Genomic DNA, 25616 nt, shown 5'->3' with positions numbered 1-25616 from the left:
CTTATCGTCTGAAATTGGTTCAAGCACTGTCTGCAGCTGATAAGATTAAAAGAATCGATTTCTGTGATTTTATCCATGCTCAAATGGAAACAGATGAATCTTTCGTTTCGAAGATTGTGTTTAGTGATGAAGCAACTTTCCACACTAACGGGAAAGTCAACCGTCACAATGTCTGTTTATGGGGCACTGAGAATCCGCGGGAAACAACTCAGTATGAACGTGACTCGCCTAAGGTGAACGTTTTCTGTGCCATTTCAGCCAATAAAGTTTTTGGTCCCTTTTTCTTCGAAGGTGCTACTGTAACTGGACTACAGTATCTGGAGATGTTAGAGAATTGGCTGTTCCCTCAGCTCGAACAAGAAGCACAACAATTCATATTTCAGCAGGATGGAGCGCCACCACATTGGCACTTATCTGTCCGTAACTACCTGGACGTCAACTACCCGAGGCGATGGATCGGCCGCCAGGCAGCCCGTGACAGAGCACTTCATCACTGGCCTCCAAGAAGCCCTGATCTTACCCCCTGCGATTTTTTCTTATGGGGGTATGTTAAGGATATGGTGTTTCGGCCACCTCTCCCAGCCACCATTGATGATTTGAAACGAGAAATAACAGCAGCTATCGAAACTGTTACGCCTGATATGCTACAGAGAGTGTGGAACGAGTTGGAGTATCGGGTTGATATTGCTCGAGTGTCTGGAGGGGGCCATATTGAACATCTCTGAACTTGTTTTTGAGTGAAAAAAAACCTTTTTAAATACTCTTTGTAATGATGTATAACAGAAGGTTGTATTATGTTTCTTTCATTAAATACACATTTTTAAAATTGTGGTATTCTTTTTGAATCACCCTGTACTTGTCTACATTGAGATTCAATTGCCATTCCCTGCACCATGCGTAAATACGTTGCAGATCCTCCTGCATTTCAGTACAGTTTCCCATTGTTAGAACCTCTCGATATACTACAGCATCATCCGCAAAAAGCCTCAGTGAACTTCCGATGTCATCCACAAGGTCATTTATGTATATCGTGAATAGCAACGGCCCTACGACACTCCCCTGCGGCACACCTGAAATCACTCTTACTTCGGAAGACTTCTCTCGTTTGAGAATGACATGCTGCGTTCTGTTTTCTAGGAACTCTTCAGTCCAATCACGCAATTGGTCTGATAGTTCATATGCTCTTACTTTGTTCATTAAACGACTGTGGGGAACTGTATCGAACGCCTTGCGGAAGTCAAGAAACACGGCACCTACCTGGGAACCCGTGTCTATGGTCCTCTGAGTCTCGTTCACACGATCGTCTTTTTCGAAACCCATGCTGATGCCTACAGAGTAGATTTTTAGTCTCCAAAACTCGGCGTTTCGATCCCTCTGCTGGGATCTTCTTCAGTGACGATGTCGAACCCAGAATATGTTGCGAGAGAGGGATCGAAGCGTCGAGCTTTGGAGACGTTTGAAGAGAAATATCACACGACCTAACGATGGAGAATATTCTAGCATCAATTCTTCTCATCTATTCCTGGAGCCTTACAGGTGTAGGATTGAAATCTGCCGTGGTATACATCATGTGGTGAATCATTTTGAGGTGTGGTGATGATGTTGTGATTGTTGAGCAACGCGCAAGCTGGCGGACGACGAGTAACCGTGTGGCGGTTCTCTTGTCGACAGCCGGTGGGCGGACCGACGTTGGGGGGCGGAGGCGCTGGTGGCGGCGGCGGGGGCGGCGCGGCGCTGACGACGCAGCCTCGCAGCGCGTCGCGGGCGCGCTGCGCCGGGGGCGGCGTCGGTGGCGGCGGCGGCGGGGGCGGCGGCATGGACCTGAGCTACGTGACGGAGCGCATCATAGCGCTGTGGTTCCCCGCGGACGTCGGCCGCGCGCAGTTCCGGCAGGCGCAGCGCGAGGCAGCCCACATGCTCCACACCAAGCACGGCGACAACTACATGGTAGGCGGCGGGCGCGGGCGCCTGTCTGGCTCCCACGTGTGCTGTTCGTCACACTGGCAGACATCTACGGGGTGATCAAAAAGTCAGTATAAGTCTAAAAACTGAATAAGTCACGGAATAATGTAGATACAGAGGTACAAATTGACACACATGCTTGGAATGACATGGGGTTTTATTAGAACCAAAAAAAAAAAAAAAAAGAAACGTTCAAAAAATGTCCGACAGATGGCGCTTCATCTGATCAGAATAGCAATAATTAACATAACAAAGTAAGACAAAGCAAAGATGATGTTCTTCACAGGAAATGCTCAATATGTCCACCATCGTTCCTCAACAATAGCTGTAGCCGAGGAATAATGTTGTGAACAGAACTGTAAAGCATGTCCGGAGTTATGGTGAGGCATTGGCGTCGGATGTTGTCTTCCAGCATCCCTAGAGATGTCGGTCGATTACGATACACTTGCGTCTTCAGGTAACCCCAAAGCCAATAATCGCACGGACTGAGGTCTGGGGACCTGGGAGGCCAAGCATGACGAAAGTGGCGTCTGAGCACACGATCATGACCAAATGACGCACGCAAGAGATCTTTCACGCGACTAGCAATACTTTATTTTTTGTTCTAATAAAACCCCATGTCATTCCAAGCTTGTGCGTCAATTTTTACCTCTCTATCTACATTATTCCGTGGTTTATTAAGTTTTCAAATTTATGCTGACTTTTTTATCACCTGGTACATGTACAAGTGTTGTCCAGAAAGTAACGCACTGCATTTTTTTTCCTTAGCCGCAAACAATGCTATTTTTTTCTTTATTGTTATTTTAACACCTTATACAAAGGTGGGCCGGCAGCGGCAATATTACGCCGCTCTTCGGCCACAGATAGTACAAACAGCAACAAGGAAGACATAGAAAAACAAACGTAATGATGTGCAAAAATATAATACGGAGCCCTTCACAGGTGTAGTAAAATAAAAAACGTTCAGCACTTGTACACGAACACAGACGACTGAAATAACACACGTGAACGATGGAGCGTCGGCGGTGAAACGCTAAAGCACTAACACGACGACACACACAAAGAACCGATGGCGATGATCTCTGGCGTGCGAATGTCACTTGTTTTTTACGAGTCCGGGGACCTGCCAAAAAGGGGAAGAGGTGGGGGAGGAGGGAGAGGTAAGGGTGTAGGTGCCAGTGGTAGAGGAGTTGGGAGGCGGAGGAAAGAAGGGAGGGGGGTAGTAAGGGAGGAGCGAGAGAAGGGAGAGAGGGTGCCCCAAGGAAAAAACACAGGGTGTGGAAGGGGAGGATTAAAGTTGGTAGGAGGGGTAGATGGAGGGGATGAGGGCATAATCAGGGAGGGGGAGTTGGTGGAAGCCACCTTCGCCGAGGATATTGAGAGTGGAGAGATGGAGAGCAGTTGGGACTGGGAATACAGGCGCGGCAGCAGACTGGGGTGCGAGAGGATGGGAGAGACAAGCGGGTGCGGGCGATCGAGTTTACGGGAGGTGTAGAGGATCCGTATCTGTTCGAGGAAAAGGAGGAGGTGCGGGAACAGAATAAGGTCATACACTATCCCCGTGGGGGAGCGGAGGCGGATGCGATAGGCGAGGTGGAGCGCATGGCGTTCTAGGATTTGAAGGGATTTGTAAAAGGTTAGAGAGGTGGAGATCCATGCAGAGGATAGGGCTGATGAGAGATTTATAGGTGTGGAGGATGGTAGAGGGGTCCAGACCCCATGTGCGGCCACAAAGGAGCTTGATGAGAGGGAAGTGGGAGCGTGCCTCGGCTTGGGTTGTCCGGAGATGGGGGGGTCCAGGAGAGGCGATGGTCCAGGATGACGCCAAGGTACTTGAGGGTGCGGGTAGGGGTGAGGGCGATAGGACGGCCATAAATGGTGACATAGAAGTCGAGGAGACGGAAGGAAGGAGTGATTTTGCCTACGATCATCGCCTGGGTCTTGGAAGGATTGACCTTGAGCGACCACTGGTTGCACCAAGTGGTGAACCGGTCAAGATGGGTGAAGGGCAAGGAAGGCGGTGTTATCGGCTTACTGGAGAAGGTGGACGGGGGACGAAGGCGGCGGCATGTCCGCCTTATACAGAAGCTAGAGAAGAGGGGAGAGGACGGACCCTTGGGGCACACTGGCGGAGGTGTAGAAGGTGTAGGCATCCGTGTGATGGATGGTGACGTAGGAACAATGCTACGAATACGAAACGTTGTATAGGTATTATCTGAAGTCTCCCGAGTGAGCGCGCCAAGTTTCCATCACTTCCAACATATAGCGTAGCTGCAGGCCAGTTTCAAAATGGCGTCTGTAGGTGGTGTACGTTACAAGCAAAGTGCCGTCATTGAATTTCTTATTGCAGAGAAAGAGACTGTGGGGGATATTCACAAACGCTTGTGCAAAGTCTACGGAGGATCTGCTGCCGACGGAAGTACAATGCTGGGCACGGAGGGTGAGGTCATCAGAAGGCTGTTCGGCGGAGCTCCACGATTTGCAGCGAGCTGATGTCATTCGCAAGGACAGACACATTACCAGTTGGAGCTGCATCTGTCAATCAGCAAAGGAAGTATGGATGCGATTATCCGCACTCCTGACTATTCAAAAGCGTGTACAAGATGGGTCTCGCTGTGTCTATCGGTGGATCGCAAATCGCACAGAAAAAACATTTGTCTTGATTTCTTGCAACGTTTTGAAGCTGAGGGGCAGGCCTTGTTGTACCGGATTGTGACAAGTGATGAAACCTGGGTTCACTATTTTGAGCCCGAAACAAAACGGCAGTCGATGAAACGGCGCCATTCTCAATCTCCAAAGAAGAAAAAATTCAAAGCAACTGCTTCAGCCGGTAACGTCATGATCACCGTGTCCCGGGAATGTGAGGGTGTGATTCTCACTGATGTGATGCTAAGAGGCGGTACCATTAATGCAGACGCATACATCAACACATTAACAATTGTTTAAGAAAAAAAATGCGGTGCATTACTTTCTGCGCAGCTCTCGTACATACATCCTCCGCAAGCCACAATACGCTGCGTGGCAATGGGCACCTTGTACTATAGTTAACCATTCCGTTTCTTTATATTTATTTCCATTTTTTTTTAATTTCATTATTTGATCAGGTCTGCAATAAACCCACTATCTAAGCTAATTACTGGGTCATATAAGTATACGTACAATTGCAGCATGATACAAGTAATAATAACATTATATGATTTTCTTTATTTCTAAGAATTACATCTACTGCTTGCACCGTTGCAGGTTGTGTCAGTGAATATACAAGCATATCACAATTTATCACCCGGTGCCAACTGAGCCAATGTGTGTGGGCGTGCTCCAGCCACTGGCCTAGCCCGTAAAACTTTATAACTCGCTGCAGTTTTCTCAAAAAGATAACTTACAAAAGAAATAGGCTTCCTGCCCTACATCTAATTCTACACCAGTACTAAATTCATGATAATCGTCGCACCTTCCTCCTCAACCTAGCTACGTCTTCTATGTTCCATTACTGCCCATTTTCCCATAAGAACTCTCTCAAGATGTTTTGTGAAATTTCATTAACCAAAGTGTTTAATATTTCAAACTTTTCATGTTGTCTAAGTATTGATACCTCATTATCAGGAAATCGTTGTCTAAGTTCGGCTGCTGCATCATACGAGTATGTGGGGCACTCATAGGCAACGTGGTCGAGGGTGCCGGGTGCCATTGATCACACCAAGTAGAAATTATATCCAACTTATCATGTATCTTCCTACAGTTACTCACTGACGACACTTTCCAGTATACTACAGCTTCATCAGCAAACAGTCGCAAGTTGCGGCTCACCCTGTTCGACAGGTCGTTTATGCATATGGTACACTCTGACAAGCTAAGAGATTATGACCACTGCCCACCACGACGTTGGACGCCGCATGGTGGCGTTGCGGGCACGTTAACCTGTAACAAAAGTGCGTAACCGGAGCACACCCGGACGCGGGATCACTCCAGCGAAGACACGAGCTGCAGACGGGGAAACCCACTGAGATAAGCGACTTTGACAGAGGACAGATTATTATTACGCAGAGCCTGTGAACGAGTACCTTGAAAACGGCGAAGCAGGTCGAATGTTCACGTGCTACTGTCGTGAGCAGCTACGGAAAGAGGTAGGAGGACAGCGAAACGACCACTACGCGCTAACTGGTTGGACGTCCACGACTCTTCACAGAACGTGGGGTTCGGAGGCTTGTCCTCTCTGTCAAGTAGGATAGACGGACATCTACGGCAACCGAAAGAGCGCAATGCTGGTGCACGCACACGCGCTTCAGAGAGCACCGTCCATCGTACATTGCTGAACACGGAGCTCCGCTGCAGACCACACCTACGTGTTCATATGTTGACTCGGCGACATCGTCAGTTACGATTGCAGTGGGCACAGAACCATCGGGACTCGAGCGTCGATCAATGGAAACGTGTCGAGGCTTCGGGTGAATCACATTTTTGCTACACTAGGTCGATGGTCTTCTCCAAAAAAGCCATCATTGAGGTGAACGGCGTCTCCAAACTTGCAGCGCGCTATGGACGCAGGCTGGTAGGAGCAGTATTATGCTATGATAGACATTCTCCTGCGCATGCGTGGGACCTGAGGTAGTAACCGAACACGCGCCTACTGCTGCGAACCACCTGCACTCTTCATGCATAGCGGGCCGCGGTGGCCGAGCGGTTTTACGGTCGCAGGTTCGAATACTGCCTCGGGCATGGATGTGTGTGATGTCCTTAGTTAGGTTTAAGTGATTCTAAGTTCTAGGAGACTGACGACCTCCGATGTCATGTCCCATAGTGCTCAGAGCCATTCTTCATGCATGATGTCTTCCCCGACGACTATGTCACCATTCAGTAGTGTAACCGTTCGCGTCTCGGAGCTAGAACCGTGCTACAGTGGTTTGAGGAGTTGTATAGTGAACTCAGGTTGATGTCTCGGCGACCAAAATCTCCTGATGTAAATCCTATAGAACGCATCTGGGTCACTACCGGGCGCTATCACCACGTTCGCAAATCAGCGGCCCGTTGTTTACGCGAATTACATGACCTGAGTGTAGACGTGTAACGCCTCATACGTCCACAAAGCTACCTACAAACTGCCGAATCTCTTATACGCAGAATCCGAGATGTATTTCGTTCCAAAGACGGACAAACAAGTTATTAAGCAGGTTGTCATAATATTTTGGGTCATCAGAGCATATAACAAGAGTGGCCATTGCCTGGGGCACTCCTGATAAAACCTTTGTCTATGGTGAACACTCACCGTCCAAGACAACTTACGGTGTTCTATTATCTACAAAGTCTTCGAGCCACTCACGTATCTAAGAATCTGTTCCGTATGATCGGACTTTTACAGATCTTTAACATAGGTCAGCGCTTCAGCAACCGTGAATTGTTGAGAAATTAAGAAATTCAGCCTTCAGTTGCAAGGTAAAATTTTAGTAGTTTACCTAGGTTTCGATGCCAATAATCGTATCTTTTTCAGAACAAAAATAAGACTCCTGGCCGGCGTAGCTCCGTCTACGTTTGTCTTAATGTTTTTAGCTCTGACAGACATAATCTTATGACTATGCGTCCTTATTCTGTTTTAATTTCATTTTCTAACATGGCCAACGTTTGTCCCTCAAAATAATTTAATTTTGGTTCTGAAGAAGATACGATTATTGGCATCGAAACCTAGGTAAACTAATAAAATTTTACCTTGCAACTGAAGGCTGAATTTCTTCATTTCTGATCGGACTTTTCTTAACAGTCTGCAGCGAGTAACTGAGTCAAAGTCTTTCCGGAAACCTAGGAGTACGGAACTTGACTCTTGCTGTTGATCCGTTGCTCGGAGGATATAGTGCGAGAGAAGGACAACTTAAGTTTCACATGAGCGGTCTATTTGTGGATAGTAGCATTTGCAAAATTTATTACATTTGAACTTAGAATTTGTTCAGTAATTCTGCAGGAAGGATATTAAGCCCAGTTTCTTGCATGCGCCTAATGGCACATCCAGTAGCTACGCGACAAAGCCGAAATATTTATATACACCGAGTGCACTATATCTGTACGCATTCATTGGCAAAAAGTGAAATGTTGTTAGCAGGTTGAAGCACTTCCTTGTGCAGCTGAGCGAGTGGATTTACGTTACCATCAAACGTTACAGTCACATATTTTCCAACAAGTTCCTCGTCCGCACGACACATACCTTAAAACCACTCGCAAAATGAAAGTCTTCGGTCTTATCACTCGCCCGTGGTATGTTGACGATTTTAAATACACACTTTCTAGAAGAATTTTCAATCTACAACAGTGTGTGCGCGTTGATCTGTGAGTCCATCATCATCGGTATCAGCGCGACAGCCTCGGCCTTTTGTAGAAGATTATTCCATTCTTTCCTGTTAAGTGCCGAACTCCTCCAATTTTGAATTCCAGTTTTCCTTATGTCCTTTCTGTAACTTCCCCCTCCCCCCCCCCCCCCCCCACCTTAACTCTGTTCCTCCAATCTTCCAATCTTCCTGGTTCCTTCAGAACTGCGTTGAATAGCTTCTTAATCATTCCTTCATTAGCTCTCAGTACATGTCCTGCCCATTACAGCCTTTAATTCTAAAAGCATCTGACATTGTCAGGTTTATTATATATGTTACATAATTCATAGTTGAATCATCTCTTCCAGGCATCATTTTCCTCCACTGGCCCAAGAATTTGTCTCAAGATTTTTCTGTCAGATCTGCCAACTTGCTTTGCATGCAATTTTTTTAGTGTGCTGGTTTCAGGACCGTATGTTAGCGCCGATCCCAGTAAAGTTTATACATCATTACTTTAGTTTTTCTGAACAGTGGCACAGATAGGGTATGTGTTCAGAGAACATGGTAGCACTTGTTGTCGCAGAGTTTTCGTTTTCGGAACATTAACGACCCACTCGGTTCAGCTTCGCACGAGTACGAGTACGTAGCGACCGCCTGACAACTTGTTTCTATAAACACACACACACCTTCCTTGGAAATGAGTCTATGTATTAGAGAAAACAATATCGAAATTCCTAAAGTAGTCTCTGACAATAGGCTTTACATGTACACAGAAAAACACAAAATGGCTCTGAGCACTATGGGACTCAACTGCAGAGGTCATTAGTCCGCTAGAACTTAGAACTAGTTAAGCCTAACTAACCTAAGGACATCACACACATCCATGTCCGAGGCAGAATTCGAACCTGCGACCGTAGCGGTCTCGCGGTTCCAGACTGCAGCGCCTAGAACCGCACGGCCTCTTCGGCCGGCAGAAAAACACAGCGGAGGACTTTATTATATGAACGGATTTTGGTCAAGCTTCCCTTGCTCTCTGGATTTGCGGCAGCTTTTCATTGTCAGTGAAATGAATGGATTTTTTGCATCTGGTACCAATAAGTAGATGATATTAGCGATGTTCATCCTCTCTTGGCTGCACTCCGTTCTCTACGGTTGCTGAGACGACTGTGATATTTGCACAACATTTACCAACGAATCGCACGTTACGCAAGAAGCACGAAACGTACACGTGTTACATCGACAAAACAAATCCATCTGCACCGAAGTGACAAGGAATTGCGCACACGGATCTCCCACGAAATGTATTCAGAGCTGGCTTCAGTTCCAGTTCACTTTGATATTTGTTTTGTGGAGGCCGACACTTACATGTCACGGCAGAATTTTTGGAAATCATCTTAGAGATTGACAGCTGAAGCAGAGATGTTATCCCACTGCCAAAATATTTTCTGGGAGTATTTTCATCGTTGCTGTACTTTGTGCTCCTATGACTGCGGATTCACCTGTCTGTAATAAGTCATTCCACCAATCCAACTCTTAATCCTTAACCTTTATCAACAAACCCGACCTCTCTATACCTCACCCAGTCTAACCCTCCCCTGCTACACGTATATCCATGCCCAATTCGAAGGCCAGCCTGCTGTTTCCTTAAACACTGACAACGGAACCAATGCTGCTTCCTTCCTACTGCAGACCTTAACTGAGGCTGCTGCCGTCACATACCCACTTGTCGCATTCCCCCCCCCCCCCCCCTCCTCTGCAAGCTCTTGAAGTATTTACAGACACCAGTACTTTCATTACTCCAGACTTGTGACTTGGACATATTAACACATCACTGGCAATTACATCGACACATCTTCAGTATACTCAGAGCAAAAATACTGTATAACTGACGACAGACATGCGCCAAGCGCAATTCAACAGCAATGGTAAACAGAAGTAGAGTATAGCGACGCTTACCACCAGCCTAAAGCCGGAGTATCCCTACGCACCACCCACACGTCCATAATAACCTCTCCTTGACGAGCTAAATAAAAGCACCTTTTTCGCGTCCTACCTCCTACGCATTTACCTTCCAGACAGTCATCACCGTTCCTGATAATCTTGTCTCTGAGGACACCGTGACACGGGCCCATACATAAACGACGAGCACACTGACACATTTACCATTCCTCTCACTCCCAACTTCCAATACTTGTATTCCACATCACGACAGATCCAACCACACCGTACACAGCTACTGTTTTGAAAAACGAAAATGCGGCCGTGGCTCCATCGTATAACGCCACATGAAATAATGCCCCTTCTCTGTCATAGAAACCATACCAACCCTTTGAACACCAATTTCGACATGGAGTTACTCTCAAAACATGGAAGACGTCAAGAGTTCTCCTCTGCGTGAAACGGAGGAAACCTCACAATGAGAACTCTTCTTACTGAAGCAATATTCTTATATCAGTCTTCAGCTGCGTTCTTTAGTCATTCCCTTCCAAAGACATCTAGGAACACTTCGAACGACATTTCCCTCTCCCATTCACCTGAATTGGAATTCATTTCAGCTTTTCCTGAGGTGATCAACTCTTACATCTACTTAACCTTCTATTCTACCAACGAAACGACCGTGGATCTTTCGTCTTGCTGTCCCTACAATACGACAATATTTACAACCATTTATGATATTCCACCCTCTTGCTCAAACTCCGGTAGCACTAGATTCCTTTCAGTAAAAATGGTTCAAATGGCTCTGAGGTTAGCAGTCCCCTGGAACTTAGAACTACTTAAACCTAACTAACCTAAGGACATCACATACATCCGTGCCCGAGGTAGGATTCGAACCTGCGACCGTAGCGGTCGCGCGGTTCCAGACTGTAGCGCCTAGAACCGCTCGGCCACTCAGGCCGGCCCTTTCAGTAACACCCACCGAGTTGCCTCATTTCTAACTTCCAATCCTATATAACAACAACAACGAGCACTTTGTCCCACATTCATAATCCAGTTACTAGCATGCTTAAAATATCCGTCGTATCAGCACTCCTACACACGCCTGAGGCCTGAAACAATCCCCATCCTACAACAGTGCTGATACTCTTACAACCTGTGTCCTCCAACCTCAAGAACCCCTGGGTTGTTACCTGCCCCGTATCAGCACATTCCACTTCCCTTATATCTGCAGACTTTTCCCAGAGCTTAATCGCCTGCCTCACTCCGACAACGAAATCTGCCCATCCTATCAGCCATAAACTACCCTTCGAGTCCTACCCGAAATGAAGCCTCCCTGGGCGTGCAAGTGGGGATAATATTACAGTTGCGATATACATCATAATGGTCACTCCCATACCTATCCAAATACCTTACCTCAACACTTACTGTAACTATCCTCATTGGTCATGAAAGTTCGCGTGTTATGAAGATCATATCAGAAATTTTATCGACACTATTTTATCATATGAATGCACTGTCTGAAAAAATTAGTACACCCTTTTAGAGGTTTCTAATTCACTCAGTATTTATTGTTGCAATATTGCATATGAATAATTGTGAAGATTACGTTTACGAACCAAGCAGTTCTAAGGTACCGGGTATCGACCCATACTGAAACATCCATATTAGTACGTGGTGTAGCATCCACAGGAGGCAATGCAGGCGCTGACTCTGACATCCAGTCGGTCGTACAGATTGCAAACACTATCCCGGGATACGTTACGCCACGTCTGCTCGACCTGCCCACATACTTCTGTGTGAGTTGTTGGTTCACGAGCCGCACGATTCACTTCTCGTCCGATCATATACCACCCCTGTTCGATTGGAGACAAGTCCGGAGATCGTGCTGGCCAGAGAAGCTGATGCACGTCTTGTAGAGCACGTTGAGTTTCAAGGGAAGTGTGTGGGCGAACGCGTCATCATTTCCTCTCACACGTCTCTGCCCATCAAAAAACCCAGTGTTGTCATTTACATTTTTGTTCACCATTTTCAGCAATTATTTTTGAAGAATGCTATTTCTTCACATCGGCATTTCTCAAAAATCGTCTGAAATCTTGTCATTCCATTCACATTGACACCTCCCCCCCCCCCGTCCCCCTCCCCCGTCCAGTGCAGTCAGGCTACTTCTTTGTGACATCTATGCGTGCTTGCTTCACGCAGTCAAACACTGGAGGTGGTGAAAGCTCAAAAGTAGTAAGACTCGTTCACACAGTGAAAGTAAAATTATGTTACTTTTGGAAAAAATATCGAGGTATAGATATTTTCTCAACAGCCCTACATCATAGCGTGACACAGATCCGATCACCAAATGACTGTTGTCGTTATTAGCAAGCCGCGTACAAAAGCAGACGTAACGACGTGAGACAGCTACCCCCAACGTACCGCTCTGCTAGCAGGATAAGCTTAATTGTAGAGCTACACGAATGGTGAAAGCTTAAGCCACGATATATTATCTGTCTGGTAGTAGCGTGTAAATACGTGCCGCCGGAATCAATTTCCTGCGACCGCCGTTCCGATAGGAGCGGCACGGTAGGCCCGTGTCTTGCTGCGGCTCAGCAGGTGTTTCATTTTGCTCTCTTTTGTCTTTTTCCCTCCCCCTCCCCTCTCTCTCTCTCTCTCTCTCGTGCTTGCGCCTCCCGTGAAGAGTTATTTCGCGCGTTGTCGCCGCATCGAGGCGCATACATATTCATGCGGCGCGGAGACCTGGCTGATGAGCTCCGTGCGTGGCCGGATAGCCGTCGGCGCCAGTCGCGATGGAAAAAGAAGTAAACAGGGGAGAAAAAAGGAAGCGTGATGGAAAAACGCGACTGATGGCATTTGCAGAGCCCGAGAGGCGCCTCGCGTCGTCAAGGAAGAACGCGGCCTGGGCGCGGCAAGTGGCAAGTGGCGCGGAGCGGCTCTTGTGCGGCGACTCTGCCGCCTGCTAGCTGTCAAGCCGCCGGTGGACACACGCGGCCGATTAGAGCAGAGCAATAAAACAGCCCACTGTAATGGGCCGGGCTTTCCAGGTAATGGAACGTACTGTAAGTTTAGGACACCTCGTCATACTTCAGGGCGCTAATCCAAACTCAGTGCCACCTTTAAGACAGGTATCTTTGTACAGGGTCGTCCAAAAAGGTACGGCCAAACTTTCAGGAAACATTCCTCTTACACAAAGAAAGAAAATATGTTATGTGGATATGTGTCCGGAAACGCTTACTTTCCATGTTAGAGCTCATTTTATTACTTCTCTTCAAATCACATTAATCATGGAATGGAAACACACAGCAACAGAACGTACCAGCGTGTCTTCAAACACTTTGTTACAGGAAATGATCAAAATGTCCTCCGTTAGCGAGGACACACGCATCCACCCTCCGTCGCACGGAACCCCTGATGCGCTGATGCAGCCCTGGAGAATGGCGTATTGTATCACAGCCGTCCACAATGCGAGCACGAAGAGTCTCTACATTTGGTACCGGGGTTGCGTAGACAAGAGCTTTCAAATGCCCCCATAAACGAAAGTCAAGAGGGTTGAGGTCAGGAGAGCGTGGAGGCTATGGAATTGGTCCGCCTCTACCAATCCATCGGTCACTGAATCTGTTGTTGAGAAGCCCAATCAAGACATAATCAACAATGCCTGCCCAAACGTTCACAGAAAATCTGTGTTGATGACGTGATTGCACAATTGCGTGCGGATTCTCGTCGTCCCACACATATTGATTGTGAAAATTTACAATTTCATCACGTTGGAATGAAGCCTCATCCGTAAAGAGAACTTTTGCACTGACATGAGGATTCACACATTGTTGGATGAACCATTCGCAGAAGTGTACCCGTGGAGGCCAATCAGCTGCTGATAGTGCCTGCGACAGGTTCTCCCGTAGCACTCTCCATACAGTGACGTGGTCAACGTTACCTTGTACAGCAGCAACTTCTCTGACGCTGACATTACGGTTATCGTCAACTGCACGAAGAATTTCCTCGTCCATTGCAGGTGTCCTCGTCGTTCTAGGTCTTCCCCAGTCGCGAGTCATAGGCTGGAATGTTCCGTGCTCCCTAAGGCGCCGATCAATTGCTTCGAACGTCTTCCTGTCGCGACACCTTGATTCTGGAAATCTGTCTCGATACAAACGTACCGCGCCACGGCTATTGCCCCGTGCTAATCCATACATCAAATGGGCATCTGCCAACTCCGCATTTGTAAACATTGCACTGACTGCAAAACCACGTTCGTGATGAACACTAACCTGTTGATGCTATGTACTGATGTGCTTGATGCTACTACTGTAGAGCAATGAGTCGCATGTCAACACAAGCACCGAAGTCAACATTATTTTCCTTCAATTGGGCCAACTGGCGGTGAATCGAGGAAGTACAGTACATACTGACAAAACATGGAAATTAAGCGTTTCCGAACACATGTCCACATAACATATCTTCTTTATTTGTGTGTGAGGAATGTTTTCTGAAAGTTTGGCCGTACCTTTTTGTAACACCCTGTATATCTGCAAGATGTAGCGTCTGCCACTGACTGACTTTACAAGTGCGCGAAACTGAATGTCAACATAGGCGTGTAGCAAGTGAAGATCTGTGACTTCGTAACGTGGAATTTCAAGTTGCGTGTAATTTCCGAGTGTAAACATCTGAAAACGTTTAGTCAGCTTTTGCAACGTGAATCAGTGCGATGTAACATGGTTTTGGCCGGCCGAAGTGGCCGTGCGGTTAAAGGCACTGCAGTCTGGAACCGGAGGACCGCTACGGTCGCAGGTTCGAATCCTGCATCGGGCATGCATGTTTGTGATGTCCTTAGGTTAGTTAGGTTTAACTAGTTCTAAGTTCTAGGGGACTAATGACCTCAGCAGTTGAGTCCCATAGTGCTCAGAGCCATTTGAACCATTTTTGAACATGGTTTTCTACGTCATCGGTATAAGCGTCCGTTGTGTGTGCGTGTGTGTGTGTGTGTGTGTGTGTGTGTGTGTGTGTGTGTGTGTGGTGAGCGGAAATTTGTGGTGGAAAGTTCCTACGGGACCAAACTGCTGAGGTCGTCGGTCCCTAGCTAGGCCTACACACTACTCAATCTAACTTACGCTAATGACAACACACGCACACCCATGACAGAGGGAGGACTCGAACCTCCGACGGGAGAAGCCAAGCGAACCGTGGCAAGGCGCCTGAGACCGCGCGGTTGAGTGGAAGAGACACTTTGCCCCCCTTCTAGAATTGGAATTCTGCCTTTTCTTCGACACGATGATTGTTGCGGCGTTGTCCTGCATTCTGGACGAATGTGACGATTTATAGATCATTGCCAGAATACAGTCCATAAACTACACTGCTCTGCAGAACTGAATAACGTAATCGCCTTCTCCATATGAGAATAGCGCTATACCAAGACTTTTGTTACCTGATATTCGATATTGCTTTGCTGAGGAAAACTGTACTACTGCGTCCAGTCATCACACAAACTTAAAAGAAAAGATATTAAGACAGGTGATCGCGGAGCTAAAAATGTACCAAATCGCTAGACAGAGGAAGGGCAATTTGGCCTTTATGGAATACCACTACGATTCCATGCATATTAGGCGGAAATGCTTGCTCCGCTTTTAGCGTCTATAAAAATTAACAATGGATTCGTAAAATAGCGATATTATGGAACTCAACACTCTAAATGTATGAAGATAGTAACTATTCTCGAAAGAACGGATACCACTGATGACCGCGCAGCTTCTCTAGAATAAATGATAATTAATTGAAACCCTCAGCTGCCGACAGTTGTTGATATACCTCGATGGGGACAGCTGAAAATGCGTGCACCGACCGGGGCATCGATGGTCACCAGTGGCATGTACTAAAATATTGACCCAGTGGATAATACCGGACGCTGCGTGAAGCTGTTTGCAGACGGAACTGGTTCAAATGGCTCTGAGCACTATGGGACTTAACTTCTGAGGTCATCAGTCCCCTAGAACTTAGAACTACTTAAACCTAACTAACCTAAGGACATCACACACATCCATGCCCGAGGCAGTATTCAAACCTGCGACCGTAGCAGTCCCGCGGTTCCGGACTGCAGCGCCTAGAACGGCACGGCCACCGCGGCCGGCGCAGACGGAACTGTTGTGCAAAAGGAAACTTTTTATTTTAGTGAATTTTAAAGTATCACTGAGGTACTCCTCCAACTCTAGCAGCAGTCTCTACAAGGTGGACGTTCTTCATTACGAAAAAAGTGTGCTGCCCTTTTTCCGATATCGTTCGTTACAACAACAGTCATACATCAGGTTACTATTTTACGGATATGTTGCCAAAAGAACCAGGGCGATAAAATCATAGGTTTCGGGTTAACGGAGAAGCTTATTAACAGTTGTTTTGGTGGCGCAGCGTTCGAGTACGGAAAAGGCAAAGGGAGAAATGCTACAGGTACGAGGAAAGACGTACCCTGCGCAACAAAATGGTTCAAATGCCTCTGAGCACTATGGGACTTAACATCTGAGATCATCAGTCCCCTAGAACTTAGAACTACTTAATCATAACTGACCTAAGGACATCACACACGTCCATGCGCGAGGCAGGATTCGAACCTGCGACCGTAGCGGTCGCGCGGTTCCAGACTGAAGCGCCTAGAACCGCTCGGCCACACTGGCCGGCCCTGCGCAACACACTGAAGCTAATTTGTGGTACACATGTGTAGATGTAAGTGAATTTAACCGCTAACATGCCAAGTCACATCAGTGAGGATACAGGAGAAATTCTGGTCACAGGGTCGCATTCATCGCCAAAAGTCGTCGTATTCTTTGCTGAGCTTCGTGACTCCATCAATAACTTCTTTCTCTAATCGCTTGCTCTAGAAGTGTGCTGGATGCCTTGATTTGGTCTGTCCACCTGCTCACTGATCTCCCCCTCTTTCTCGCGCCCTCGATATTTCCTTCCATGATTATTTTATTCCCATACTTTCACCATCTCTTGTCGCAATGTGGCTAAAGAGTCAGACTTTTTTTTGTTGACACAAGAAGAAAGGCACCTTTTGTAGTGTTGGCTCAAGAGCCAACACCGTGTCGCTACAGGAGGCCGAAATGCACGCGTTTAATTACACGCTGACTGGCGTTAGGTCTGAAACAGGTCAGAGGAATAAGACTAGCAAAACAGGAGGTAACTGGTAGAATACTCAACTTTAATCGACAATTGTAGAACATCTCTCGTTACGGTACATGCTTCATAATATTAATTATCAATTGAATACGGCGCCTTGCTAGGACATAGAAAATGTAGCTGAAGGCTATGCTAACTATCGTCTCGGCAAATGAGAGCGTATTTGTCAGTGAACCTTTGCTATGAACGTCGGCTGTACAACTGGGGCGACTGCCAGTACGTCTCTCTAGACCTGCCGTGTGGTGGCGCTCGGTCTGCTATCACTGACAGTGGCGACACGCGGGTCCGACGTATACTAATGGACCGCGGACGATTTAAAGGCTATCACCTAGCAAGTGTGGTGTCTGGCGGTGACACCACAGCACCAGGAGATGTTTAGTTGCTTAGTAACATACACATTGTTTTTTCTGCCGGCCCACTTAATGCACAGCATGCTACAGCAGCACCAAAGCTCAAATGTGTCAGTATGCTACTTGTCTCTGGCCTTCAGAGACCAAGTTACGCAACCGTAGAAGACGAGGGAAAACACAAGTGTTTCAACTAGCCAAATGTTTGTCCTATCTTTTATCACTCTGTTCCACCAGATCATTATGAGTTTCTTCGTAGCCACTCGTCGTAGTATGATCCGCCTTCTTGTCTCATCTTCACAGCTTCTCGTGTCAGAAATGGTTGACTCAAGACTGATGAAAGAGCCCACGTTTTCCAGATCCTTTAATAGACCTGTAAGTTGGACCTGCTCATATCTATCAATTATCATGAGCTTCGGCTTCCTGAGCTTTATGTTTAATCCGAATGAGGGACTGGTGTACTTTACTTTCGTCAGTATCTCAGCAAAGTCGTCTTCGCTGGTGTCTAAAAGCACGGTGTCATCGGCGAGGCAGAAGTTGTCAATTCTTTCCTAAAGACATGTTCGACACAGATGTTCTGCAGTTAATGAGATGAAACATAACCTTGCATGACACCTACTGAGACACTGAACAAATGAGACGTCCCATCACTTGTCTTCACAGCTGCGAGATCATTATTATAAAGACATCTGATCCAAAAAAAATGTGTGTGAAATCTTATGGGACTTAACTGCTAAGGTCATCAGTCCCTAAGCTTACACACTACTTAACCTAAATTATCCTAACTACCAACACGCACACACCCATGCCCGAGGGAGGACTCGAAGCTCCGCCAGGACCAGCCGCACAGTCCATGCTGCAGCGCCTTAGACGGCTTTTTTTTATTTTTTTTATATTTTATTTCGTTGCGTTTTGTCTGGGCGGACGTCACAAGACATCCGTTCAAGTTGATCGTTGGCTCAGTTTTTTTTTTTTTTTTTATTACAGAGAGCACGCAGCCCTCTGACCGAACACGCTGAGCTAACGTGCCGGCTGTACCTGTCCGCGAAACACGGTCAAAGGCTTTCCTAACTCTCGCGATTTCTCATTTATTTGTCGTATTAGAGGATGAATTAAGCCGGCCGCGGTGGCCGTGCTGTTCTGGCGCTGCAGTCCGGAACCGCGGGACTGCTACGGTTGCAGGTTCGAATCCTGCCTCGGGCATGGGTGTGTGTGTGATGTCCTTAGGTTAGTTAGGTTTAAGTAGTTCTAAGCTCTAGGGGACTTATGACCTAAGATGTTGAGTCCCATAGTGCTCAGAGCCATTTGAACCATTTTGATGAATTTAGCAGTCGCTAGTGTGGATTGTCCACAGTAGATAAATAATGAAGTAGTTTCTCCTGTGTCTGACACCGTGCTGGGTTTTAGTCACAGTATGACACACACACACACACACACACACACACACACACACACACACACACACACACACACAGAGAGAGAGAGAGAGAGAGAGAGAGAGAGAGAGAGAGACAGACGCACGCGCACACAACTATACAAGCTTGTTCGTCCGATTCTTGAGTATTGCGCATCAGTATGGGACCCTTACCAGGTTGGATTAATAGAAGAGATAGACATGATCCAGCGAAAAGCAGCGCGATTCGTCATGGGGACATTTAGTCAGCGCGAGAGCGTTACGGAGATGCTGAACAAGCTCCAGTGGCGGACACTTCAAGAAAGGCGTTACGCAATACGGAGAGGTTTATTATCGAAATTACGAGAGAGCACATTCCGGGAAGAGATGGGCAACATATTACTACCGCCCACATATATCTCGCGTAATGATCACAACGAAAAGATCCGAGAAATTAGAGCAAATACGGAGACTTACAAGCAGTCGTTCTTCCCACGCACAATTCGTGAATGGAACAGGGAAGGGGGGATCAGATAGTGGTACAATAAGTACCCTCCGCCACACACCGTAAGGTGGCTCGCGGAGTATAGATATAGATAGATAGAGAGAAGAAGAGGACAGTAAAATGCAATGACGGTTCAGGTAACGAGTAAGCAGGGAAAATTTTGCAAAGTAAATTTACGAGTCCTCCCGAGTGAAAGCAGTTATTACATCGATGAATCGTAGCGGTCACTTTGCCTTGATCACAGAACAGTTTATTGACGTCAGTGCGTTTATCGTGGCATCTTGATTAGACTCTAATGATAGTCCGTTTTTGGATAACACTAGTCGGGAGAACAGTCCAGGATGGTGAGAAATGTGACGTTGATTTGACGTTTATGGCACGAAATTTTCTTTTTTCTGCTGTGTTACACTGGATATTCTGAAGGCCGCAAAGGCATCGTTCATCTGCAGACCACGCCTTGACAGCAATTTGCATCGTCAAAGTTCTTTCAAGAATAATGGAGTCCCGCGAATGTCTTCGTGGCTCCGACGCCTTGTGCAGTTAATTCCTGCTCGCTGCGCCGCGTCCCACAGTGGCCAGCCCGTAGCTGGACCGGCCTTTCCTCGCCTCTCCGCCGTTTTTCTCGTCCTGGAAAGCCGGCGCTGTTTTACTGCATCGCGCGTAAACAAGTGGCTTCGCGGAACGCGTGGCGTCATCGCTGCCCGCAGTCTCCTTCGGCGACACATCTGGTGTGCGGCGGAGGCTATTAAGGAGCGCAAATTAGCATCGCTTCCTGCCGCCTCCTCGCGTGTCGCCGCTCGGTGATCCGCGACCGCAGCAGTGGGGCGCTGCGCCGACACCAACACGCAGGTTGCGTCTACACGGATGCGTCGTTACCACATGTGCAGCTCTACTGCCTTAATGTTTACTTCTGCGTAGCAGGCAAATGAGAATGAGAGGACAGAGTGGACCTTACCTCAGCGAGTATTGGTTTCCAGACGTATCATTACAGGAACTTGTATCCAGTTTTGACCAGTACTACACTACTGGCCATTAAAATTGTTACACCACTAAGATGACGTGCTACAGTCACGAAATTTAACCGACAGGGAGAAGATGCTGTGATATGCAAATGATTAGCTTTTCGGAGCATTCACACAAGGTTGGCACCGGTTGCGACGCCTACAACGTGCTGACATGGGGAAAGTTTCCAACCGATTTCTCATATACAAACAGCAGTTGACCGGCGTTGCCTGGTGAAACGTTGTTGTGATGCCTCGTATAAGGAGGAGAAATGCGTACCATCACGTTTCCGACTTTGATAAAGATCGGATTGTAGCCTATCGCGATTTTGGTTTATCGTATCGAGACATTGCTGGTTGAGATCGAATGACTGTTAGCAGAATATGGAATCGGTGGGTTCAGGAGGGCAATACGGGACGCCGTGCAGGATCCCAACGGCCTCGTACCACTAGCAGTAGAGATGACAGGCATCTTATCCGCATGGCTGTAACGGATAGTGCAGCCACCTCTCGATCCCTGACTCAACAGATGGGGACGTTTGCGAGACAACAACCATCTGCACGAACAGTTCGACGACGTTTGCAGCAGCATGGACTATCAGCTCGGAGACTATGGTTGCGGTTACCCTTGACGCAGCATCACAGACAGGAGCGCCTACGATGGTGTACTCAACGACGAACCTGGGTGCACGAATGGCAAAACGTCATTTTTTCGGAAGAATCTAGGTTCTGTTTACTGCATCATGATTGTCGGATCCGTGCTTGGCGACATCGCGGTGAACGCACATTGGAAGCGTGTATTCGTCATCGCCATACTGGCGTATCACCCGGCGTGATGATATGGGGTGTCATTGGTTACACGTTTCGGTCACCTCTTGTTCGCATTGACGGCACTTTGAACTGTGGACGTTACATTTCAGATGTGTTACTACCCATTGCTCTACCCTTTATTCGATCCCTGCGAAAGCCTACATTTCAGCAGGATAATGCACGACCGCATGTTGCAGGTCCTGTACGGGCCTTCCTTGTTACAGAAAATGTTCGACTGCTGCCCTGGCCGGCACATTCTCCAGATCTCTCACCAATTGAAAACGTCTGGTCAATGGTGGCATAGCACCTGGTTCGTCACAATACGCCAGCATCGTTGATGAAATTCATGACCCTTTCTCTAATTTCTCATCTTAACAGTCAAAATACGTAATACGAGACTGTACATGACATTGTTTCACTGTAAAAACTAGTCCCAATGGAACTGTAACTTGTTCAAAAATGGTTCAAATGGCTGTGAGCACTATGGGACTTAACATCTGTGGTCATCAGTCCCCTAGAACTTAGAACTACTTAAACCTAACTAACCTAAGGACAGCACACATATCCATGCCCAAGGCAGGATTCGAACCTGCGACCGTAGCAGTCGCGCAAATGTAACTTGTTGTCCCCTACATTACCATGTCATATTTCAGTGGAAGCGTGCATTTATTTTCATTACAGAGAACTGATTCACTCATGTGAAGATTAGACTTGGCAGTGATTTAGAGAAAGACTATATTGCTATTAAAAAATAACGCAAAAGAAAGCAATCGCAAATGAAGTACAGCGCATACACAAAGTTTTCCCTCGCAGTGTGTCTGATATTGACAGTACGCTCTTCTATAACCGGTGACTGAACAGTACAAAAAATGGAAATTTCTGTCGGAGGAAATCTGATTCGCTACCAGCTGTTAATTCAAAAATTGTGTGTAACAAGTTTCCCCGCATTAATAGCTAACCCTTATCTCCTCCTCACTCCACTCATCTCCCGTTTAATTTCCCAGCTTAAAATAAACTATACCGAAATTCTGTACTTTTACCCATTTATTCATATGCCGGTAACCTCTCCTTATTCCCAACAACCTTCTGTATAACGCTATTAGAGCATCAGATGTTACTGGTAAAAGTAAGGGAAAAATCTAGATTTTTGCTTTAGCGTAAAACCTTCCGTGCAATTTTTTGGATACATGATTATCAAAATCAAAAAAATGTTCGAATGTGTGTGAAATCTTATGGGACTTAACTGCTAAGGTCATTAGTCCCTAAGCTTACACACTACGTAACCTAAATTATCCTAAGGACAAACACACTCACCCGTGCCCGAGGGAGGACTCGAACTTCCGCCGGGATCACCCGCACAGTCCATGACTGCTGCGCCTTAGACCGCTCGAAACATGACTATCTTAAACCTCGAAACTGTCAGAGTTGTTTACTTTATGCACTCTTCTCGAAATTAAAATCGTTTTAAATGGCCAGCGTAGGGTGTCAAATACATTACACAGATGAACGCATTTTGTAACATGTCGAATAACTGAACTGTTGTTGACAAAAACAGCACATACCGTTTCTTTCGCTTCCCCAGACGTAAACACCGTTGGTATAAGAACTCTGAGACATGCGACACTCGAAGAATACGTTTATCATGTGACGTTTTACAGCGAGTCAGTATGTGCCAGTAGACACAACTGCAAGTAGTATAACAGCATTGTAGTACCCAAAGTTTAGCCATGTAAACAAGTGTTCTACGTTTTTATTTTGTCGATATTGTTATTGCAGACATTTCCAAATGACCATAGCTCGAAACTGGCCAGTAATACGATGATACGGTGAATGATGCAGTGAATCTCATCTGCATAAAGAATTTGACAGCCCAGGGTGGACGTATAAATGAGAAATTATGTCGAAGCTGTGAACTCAGACATGAAGAAATTTTATGTACTGTTTTTACGATTCAATTTATCGCCGTCACAGTAGCCAAAGGCGATTAAATGTTCTCGTCTCAGACTCATGACTCACAAATGCAACTAGAACTGCAGGTTTGGCTATACATCGCACCACTGGTTGAAAAAGTCTGGTATGTCTGATGTCCTACAGGACTGATTAGCAATCAAGACCTTCTTAAAAAAATTATCTCCAACTCAACAATTTCATCGAGTGACCAGAGCATCTGAATATCTGTGTACAGGCATTGAGATACTGCTGTACTTCGTAAAGCTACTCAGATTAAACGTTCTACAGTTGCATATTTTGACTTTGCGTAGCTTTGACGTGGGTGTATAAATTTGCAGCTTTTCGTCTCTATAGTAAAGCGATGATTTGTTTCTGCCGAGCCAGTTTGGCAGCGAAATAACATGGGCACACACACACACACACACACACACACACACACACACACACACACACACGCACACACTTTTCACAAACGAAATCATTTGGCTGAGATTCAAACATCTAGGTCGTTGCACCGGTTCAGAAGCAATCGCATTAATTAACATCAAGTTTCGCTACTAATGCGATTAATATGTGGAAATTTGCCACCTCTGTGTGTCAGAGTGACACCGTTGCCCTTTCAGAACAGTTTAAAATGTTAATACAGGCATAAAAAACAAACTGTGTTGAAAAAGTGTTAAATATGAGAACGTGTAAGTTAATCCCGACACGCTATCATGCTTCCACACCTGTTCACGATTTTTATTTCTCCATTTGCTGTTCTCTCATTTCCACCTCCTCCTCTGCTGTTGTCTGAACTAATCGCTGGTAAAAGCAACAAAATTATGTCACGAAATGAATCAGTTTTTTCAGGTTTTACATTGAGATATTACACCAGTTCATCATTGATTTTCTGATGTAATGTAATGTCGATAATTTCTTTTACAGCATTTTCTTTCTCCCCCGAGAGTTTCTGCTCACTACACTTCTTGAGAAAATGTGCGAGAAAGATGAAGATGAGATATATAGTCCTCATGTCCGTCCGTTCTCCCAGAATTCTCCATCACATTCTTAACTGGCTTATCTGATTAATTTTTATCCATTTTTGTTCCCAAAATGTGCGTTTTACACAACTCAATATCATGAGTTTTATCTAGCGCCAAAGTTCCAAGAGGTCATTGCAACTGTTATGTTCCTATTTATTTCCTCGACTTTTGTAGTCTGCAGGTGATTAGTTTTAGTACAGAATCGTCTTTAGTATACGCTCAGCCCAAATTATTGTGACACAGACGAGCTATACCTGCCAATAACTGATAGACTTAAAGTGTTTGGTGGACTATGATTTTGTGCAGGATGGAGACTCTAGTCTAGAATCACGACTCATCGATCCAGATATGACTCACGGATCGCTTTCGGCAAGTCTGAAAAGTGGGAGAGAGTCTCCAACACAGCTGAAACTGTGGCGGGTGGTGAATCGTGCTAGGATTGCACTGTTTCTAAGAGCATTTCCCACCGAAAGACAAGGTTCTGAGGTCGAGTCGTGGACCTAACAGACAATCTAAATCTGCCGGAAAGTTCGAAAACTGTACACGCCCCATTGTAATGTGGAAGTATTATACTGAAATTGATAGTACCTTCGGTGTCAGCTGTGTTCACCTCTGTTGAGTATGTTTTACTGTTACTCGCTGCTGTAGGTTCCAGGCGTATAATCGAATCTGCCTTAAGATTTCGATGGCCTTTCGAATTTTGGAACAAACGTTGTGACTTATTTTGTTCCTTGAAATATGGAAAAGGAAGGAAAATTAGATTTAACGTTTCGTCGTCACCAGGTTCATTAGAAATGAAGCATTAGCTCAAAAAAGTAGTGGGGAAAGAAATATATTGAAAAGTCTCGTTGCCGCTATTTAAGGTAAACTGGCATCTTGCTTTATGTGAATTCGCTGCCTATACTCCAGCCGGGATACAACGTAAAAAAAATTACATGTAACATAATTCCGATAACTGATACCTGTATTTCTCCATTAAACAATAGCCACAATGTCCGCCTTAATGACACACGCATCATAAATGGTTCGTTACCGCGTGAATCTTTATATTTGAACTGCGGAACATACGTTGTTGTATAGCTGCTTCGGCGGTATACTTGCTTCGGCACGGCGTGACAGAACCTTACTTTACGTTCGAAATTTCTCTGCCAGCGCGGTACGATGTGCTTCACCCGGGCTCAAAAATCACAGGCAGCCTGAATGCGCTCTCAGAGCAGGAGTCCTCTTCAGA

At 46.2% G+C, this 25616-nt stretch overlaps 1 protein-coding gene across 1 annotated transcript in view; it reads left to right on the top strand.

Annotated features, from left to right (window-relative positions):
* The first annotated feature begins 1780 nt into the window (after positions 1–1780).
* Positions 1781–25616, top strand: part of LOC124799210 (tensin-1) — a 524781-nt gene continuing 500945 nt past the window's right edge. The window contains exon 1 of the mRNA XM_047262746.1: positions 1781–1947. Within this exon, the coding sequence (XP_047118702.1) occupies positions 1816–1947 (132 nt within the window). The 5' untranslated portion in view covers positions 1781–1815. The remainder of the gene's footprint in view (positions 1948–25616) is intronic.

The sequence above is a fragment of the Schistocerca piceifrons genome, chromosome 5 (genome assembly GCF_021461385.2).
Source record: "Schistocerca piceifrons isolate TAMUIC-IGC-003096 chromosome 5, iqSchPice1.1, whole genome shotgun sequence".
NCBI classification, from domain to species: domain Eukaryota; kingdom Metazoa; phylum Arthropoda; class Insecta; order Orthoptera; family Acrididae; genus Schistocerca; species Schistocerca piceifrons.
This window is presented reverse-complemented; position numbering and strand designations above follow the sequence as displayed.